Source organism: Mus pahari, chromosome 18, assembly GCF_900095145.1.
Source record: "Mus pahari chromosome 18, PAHARI_EIJ_v1.1, whole genome shotgun sequence".
Classification (NCBI taxonomy): Eukaryota; Metazoa; Chordata; class Mammalia; order Rodentia; family Muridae; genus Mus; species Mus pahari.
In genome coordinates, this window is record NC_034607.1 from 972747 (window position 1) to 979541 (window position 6795).

The 6795-nt window shown below is 44.9% G+C and overlaps 1 protein-coding gene across 5 annotated transcripts in view; it reads left to right on the top strand.

The window, feature by feature from the left end:
- The first annotated feature begins 454 nt into the window (after positions 1-454).
- The window catches only part of LOC110335982 (zinc finger protein 136-like), a 19239-nt gene continuing 12898 nt past the window's right edge, over positions 455-6795 (top strand). The window contains exons 1-2 of one of the 5 annotated variants that reach the window (XM_029531365.1): positions 455-604; positions 901-1204. Coding sequence is in view for 3 of the 5 variants with exons in the window: in XM_029531361.1 (XP_029387221.1) it covers positions 5061-5084 (24 nt within the window). In the remaining 2 variants the exon portion in view is untranslated. The other 4 variants (XM_029531364.1, XM_029531366.1, XM_029531363.1 and 1 more) reach the window with 4 other exon arrangements.

Here is a 6795-nt window from a genome sequence, read left to right on the forward strand (position 1 = left end):
GAAAGCTTTTGCTATGATGCAAACTACATCATCTCAAGTTTCTCATGTGTGACCTCTTCTTTCCCAGTGGACCTGCCCTGGCTGGGTATCCCTTTTCTCTGTGGCAGGCCTAGGTACCCTTTCTTTAAGGTTCTGTTCATGATACACTAACTAAATCTGACTTTAAATAAGCAGACTCCGGACTTAATTTCCAGGGGGAAGTGGGAAAGCCCTTCTTTGGAAAAACTACGCCTAAATTCTGTTTAAATGCAGTTCTCAAGATGAGCGGATTTCTACCTGGGCCGTGAGAGCTATGGCTGCAATATGGCATTTGTGCCCAACTTAGGAAATTAAGAGTTTACCTCCAAGCTCTCATGTAGCGGGTGGGGGGGGCTCTGAGCGCTTATCCAATTAGTACCACGGAGCACAGCACGAGCTATCCAATCAGAAGCGCCGATTGGTGAAGCGGAAGTTCCTCACCGGCCATCGCTGACTTGCCAGACTGTTGTGGTGATACAGTTCTGTCAGCCGAGGGAGTCACAGGTAGCCGTTCAGGGTCCGTGTTGTGTGGCTGCCAACCCCAGGATCATTCCCATGGGCCTCAGCAAGCCACGGCTCAGATATGGTAAGTGTCCTTACGGCCAGCTGTCCAATCAGGAACGCCGGCAGAAAGCGGATATGCCTCACCCGCCATCTTTCTCCCTGGCACGGGCTGGTCAGCTGAGGGCCGCGGGTAGGGCCGAGCCTCTTTGGCCCCGCGGCAGCTGACCTCTGGAGCCTTCTAGAAACTACAAGAGGGCCCGGGAGCAGGCGAGGCGAACGTCGGGGCAAGTGTAGGAGGCGCCGGGTCTTCCCCGGGCAGATACCCCAGTCCTCCGTGGCTGTGGGTGCTGCGGGACTCACGGCTTCTCTGCGCTCTAGGTGGCGGGACCCGGCGGCCAACCCCAACTCTTGCTGAATCCTGTGCTCCTGTCTCCCCAGCGAGACGCCTCCTGAAAAGTACAGGTCGTTGGGCATGTTAACTCATGCCCGCTACGCCAGCCCATGCGACGTGAGGACGAGCTGAAGGCCAGTTTGGATTGTATTTCACGTTCTGGGCCAACCAGAGTGTCTGCAAGACTGTCTCAAAAACCAAAACCGAACAAAAGTGATGTAGGCATTAAGTGTTTTCAAATTAGTTAACTTGGAAATAGATTAAGAAACCCATGTCCAGCCAGGTGTCCAGGTGCGTTATAATACATTCTGACCCCCCCCCCTCTACAGAGATTTATTGTTTTACTTTCACTGGAGGAAAGGGAAACTGAGCAAAATAATGGGAACCATATTGACTAAATTTTTGCTTACCAATTACCCCTAAAGAATGCCCGATTTTGCTTGGTGTGTTGGCCCATGTCTTTAATCTTTGTACTCAGAAGACTGAGGCAGTTGGATTTCTGTGTTTCAAGGCCAGACCTATGGAGTTCAGGCCTGAAATTCCAGCTAATCAAGAGACTAAAGCAGGCTGGCACGGTAAAAGCCTGTCGAGGCTGTAGGGTGAATGTTGCAGTCACCAGCACCGGTGACTTAGAGCATGTTTTAAAATAAAAAGAGCTGGGGATGTGCTCCAGTGGCAGAGAATATTTGCTGAACTAGATTTAATACCTAGCACATGTGCAAAACAAAAATGCTTTTGAACATGCATGGGATAAATATTTTGCAGGATGTCTGGAGGGTGGCTAAGACAGGAACTGCGGTAGGCACACGGAGCTGTTGGGAAGACAGTTTCATTTGCTTGCTTGGAACTTACCCTGAAGACCAGGGAGGCCTGGAATTCATAGATTTACCTGCCTCTGCTTCCGGAGTGCTGGGAATAAAGCTATATGCCACAAAACTCCGCTAAGGGTTTTTAATACCCATGTACAAATGTCTAATGTTCCCAACCATCTGGGAAGTTAATTCTGAAACCACAACCAAACAGGATAAGGTGACATAGCTTGTAATCTCTCTTGGAAGGAAAGAACATCACAAGCTTGAGGGCGTTACACCTTGAGACCCAATCTCCGTCAATCCCCACAGCTAGAGTCCAGCTGGTAGATGAACAGACACTACCAAAGTGGCCTAGCTTGAATGTGGGCAAAGCTACCCTACAGTGGGAGCCATGGCATGACCTGTAATATAACTGACAGAAATATACCCCAGAGACACCGTTCCATTTCTAGTTCTAGAAATTTATGGCAGAGTTCCCATGTGTCCTAAATAAGAATATGAGGGACATTTAGTACTGTCATCAGGATGATATAAATAATAGTCTATTTGTAAAATTAAGGAAGATAAGGAGAAGAATAAATAATGACAGGTGATAGTATAGTACAGAAGTTGGAGTTTCATCTTTTCAGCCTGAGAGTGCTAACACACAACTTTAATCACAGCTTTTGGGAGGCAGAGGCAGGTGGCTCTCTTCAAGTTTAAGGTCAGTCTGGTCTACATAGAGAGACTATCTCAAAAAAAAAAAAAAAGATTGGGTGCTTTTTTTTTCTCTGTGCACCTTCAGTGTGTAAATAAGTGAGAATATCGTCATATTTGTTACCATATTCAACATGTACATAGCAAGTTCCAGATCAGCTGGGGATAGAGAGAGAGACCCTGTCTCAAAAAGAAAAAAAAATAACTTGAAAATATAGTTTATTTACTTCACAAGTCCAGGTTACAGTCTATTGCTGCAGAAAAGAACTTTGCCCAACCATTCTAAAATATAATAAATTTTAGAGGAGAATAGCAAGTGGTGACCAAGCCACCTTACCTTATAGAATGGGCTAGAAGGAAGCCTGGTGCTATCCATGAAAAATGTGGGGAAATGACTTGGAAGGCAATTTGCAGATCTTCAAAGCTCTCCTTCCCATATTTGCAAAAGCATGGGTTATTTTGTTCATGTTGTTTATGGTGATATATTTTTGTTTGTTTTTATTTAAGACAAAAATCTCATTATGTAGCCCAGGCTGGGCACAAAGTAACAGTCCTTCCTCAGCCTCCTGAGTGATAAGCTTATAGGAATATATCAACATGCCATGCCCTTGATGCAGAAGAATTCAATGTAGGAGAGGTGGATCAGGGTACTAAATAACCTTGAGGCTGACTAAGGCCACAGTAAATCTGTTTTCACCCTGTTGTGCTTAAATGAGTCAGTGTTTCCCTTCTGTCTGCTGATGAGACGACACAAAGAAATCTCAATATATGGTTCTCCAGGTCCACAGAGTGTAAAATACTCCAGGTCCACAGAGTGTAAAAGCTGGGGAGAAGGGTAGATTCCCCCCTCCCCTGTATATTCCAAGAAGTCTCTCTAGCACTCCAAAAGCCAAGGTAAAATTGTATGGTAGGGACAGAGGTATCTCAGATCCCCAGCCAGGAAAAGCCCAGGGAAACTGAGGATTGAGGCTGCTGCAGTCTTCAATAGTAAAGTGCAGGGGAGTCCATGGAAGACCAGTCACCCTTAAGATCTCAGAGATAAAGTCACCAGCACACAGCATAGCTCTGTGGTAGTCACAAGGACAGTTGCTCAATACATGACAACTAAAGTATCTGCTTCATCTCCCAGAGGGTTTTAGACCACTCTCCCAAGTTTTGTGAGCTTTGAGCATGGCTACTATCTTCTCGTCTATGCAGTATAGATTCTGGAGTTTCAGAACAACAGGTATCTGAAAACATTAAATGAAGTTTTCTAGAGGTAAATATTTGTAACTTTAAATTGTGGGTAGATCTGAGTAACATCATGAAATATGCAGCTATGCTAGTGTTGTCATTCACCTCATATAATATCATATAGCAGCTATGTGACTTCACATCAGCCCACGAAGAAAGGTGAGTGTAGTGTACTATGGCATTGAGACAGAAACTGACTCATTATATATTGCAGTTATAGTTAGATTTCACCATTATATATTGTTGTAAATACCTTCTTGTGACTAGTTAGCAAATTAACGTTTCTCATATGTGTGTGTAGGGAAAACCATAGTGTATATTAGGCCAACTACTTGCCACTGTTTTAGTCTTCCACTACAGGTCTTGAAACCTCCTTCAGATACTGATGACTTCTGTACTTCTTTTCTTTCTCTTTTTACACACTTTTGTGGACATGTATTTTGATCTTTTCCACCTGCTGTTGTACTTGGTCATCCCCATCCCCTCTGCTGAACCCTGCTCTCACCTCAGCTCCCCTCCTGCCTTCACTGCTTTGTTTGTTTGGGATTGGGTGACGGGGCAAGTATTTAAGAGTTACTTATATTCAGGACTTGGACCCCACTGCACACAGAAACTTCTTTGGCCAGCACTAACCTTCCTGACGGCAGCACTAATCTGTGAGTATAAACATAAGTATTTATAAGACAGCTTGACATCATGTCCATATAGCAAAACAATGATAGGTTGGGGCCTATGACCTTTCCACCCAAGGGCTTTTGAGTTCCCTTCTGGAGGGAGGGCCTCAAATACAATCAGATAATTGTTACCACCATAACTTCTATGCCACTATTATACCAACCGGCAGATTGATATTGTAGATTACAGGATTCACAGCTAGCTAGGACACTTGAATCTCTGCTGTAAGGTTCTGGCTTGATTTTTCTGTTTCCTGATCAAAGGGTGTGTTGTTTTCAGCAGTAGAGGCCAGCCATTTAGTTCTTGTGGTCAAGAAGAAACAGGCCTCAGGCTAGCTAGAAGCCTTGGAAGCAGGTCTAAGAATTGGGAACTCTCCGTTCAGGTGCATGGATGGGCGGGGCGGAAGTTCTTTGCCCGCCATGTTTCTTACTGGCGCGCCATACTTGTGCAGCGATCCTGTCAGTTGAGAAAGTCTTGGGGGCTCAGCCTCCGTGGCCAGAAGACCTTCGACCTCAGGAGCGGGGGCTTGAGGCCGCAGGAGGCTCCGGACACAGACATGGTGAGCTTGAGTCGGGTGTGTGAAGTGGGCGGACCTCCCGTAAGTCAACGGTCTGCGGCTGGCACCGCCCCCTCCCCTGGGTGGTGGTGGGGCTTGAGAGAATCCTGCTCCCTGGGCTGTGGGACTCCATCGCTCTTTCACCGGGTTTCCAGTCGGCAGCTCCGCCTTCGCTATGCCAGGTCCCCTCGCCTTTAAGGTAGGACTGTGGACTGGAGCCGCCGTGGGGTTGGGTTCGCGTCTCTGTTTTCTGCGGCAGTTGTTTCCCTGGGAACCTTTCAAATTCGCGAGTAGGCGCTGCAGCTTGAGGCTGCAGACTAGTGATGTATAGAGTGGAAAAGAAATGCTAATGTATCCAGGCACTTTGTCACACTGCCCAACTCATTAGTAAGAATCCATATGTAACTGAGCTGTTTGAGGAGGAGATGTGTGCTTCTCTCTGAGGTCTTTGTTATTGCCCTTTGACAGGTCATTCATTCATGATGATTTTAAGATTACATACTAATTGAAGGACTTGAATGTGAAAAGCATTGTAATAGCGATAAGCCCCAACTCTTAAGGCCTTCATGCATTCCAGTAATTAGGCAGAAAAGGGCCTAACACTTATATATTCTACCCCAAGTAAACTAGTGTAGAGAAAGAAAACAAAAGGGAAGGGACTTTGACCTTAAGTCATCCTGATCTTTGGGTGACTATAATGGAAAGATTGTGTGCTGATTTTTATTGAGTGGGTCAGAGGTAGCAGGTGTGAAAGGGCAGCATGATTGGAGGAAGAAGAGGCCATTCAGAAGTTTCCTTAGTAGTTTTTCACTGTTTGATTCAGCCATACATTTTTGGGACTTATGGGCATTTGGATTTTTTTTCTTTTTTAAAATTTTATTTTATATGTATGGGTAGTTTCCCTGTGCGCATGTATGTGCACTACATGCATACCTGATCACCACAGAGACCAGAAGATCCCCTTTCTTCTGGGACTGGAGTTACAGATGGCTATGAGCTGTTTTCTGGGTGCTGGGAGTCAAACTTAGTTCCTCTGGAAGATCAGCCAGTGAGTGCTCTTAACCACTGATCCATCTCTCCAGCCTGTGGCAAATGGGCATTTATCAAGTTTGTGTCTGGGTTGGTCATAAATTTAAAGGGACAGGCCTGGAAGTAACATCATCTAAGTGTAAGGGTGAAATTGTTTCTCAAGTATAGAAAGTATTGTAAGATAGAAGGTCTGTAACTGCTGTTTACCAGGATTACATGCTTGGGTAAAACTCATCAACTTCAGTTATTTCTGTTTGCCACCAGGCAGAGAGCAAGCATGTGGATTATATATATATATATATATATATATATATATATATATATATATATATATGTCAGAGTATAATTTGTACTTTGTGAGAATTCCTGTATTGGGCAGTCTGAGGAGAAGTTACCCCGAGAAAAGGATTTATCATTTTCCCATTATATTTTGGTATAATCTTAAAAGTTAAAAGTTGGCCAATGTCCAAGATTCTGCCTAGGACAGATGACCTTTGACTTTGCTGAACATTAGGAATGTCTTTGGATTTTTTTCCTTTTCTTTAGATATTTTAAAATGTATGTATTTATTTCTGGGGACAGAGTCCCACTGTGTATTCCTGGCTAGCCAGGCTGGAGATGATTATGCAGACCAAGCTCATCTGGAACTCAGCAGCCTGCCTGCCTCTGCCTCTCCAGTACAGGGGTTAAAAGCATGCACGCATCTCTCCTTCTTTCAGGCAACATTTGACCTCATGCTAATTAGATATTTAGAGTGCTACCTGTCTGTCATTTTAGGGCGGGAGAAGTGACCAGATAGAGCATACAGACCCTTGGGATGGCATCTGCAGTGAGATAGTAGAGGAGAAGTGACCAGATAGAGCATACAGACCCTTGGGCTG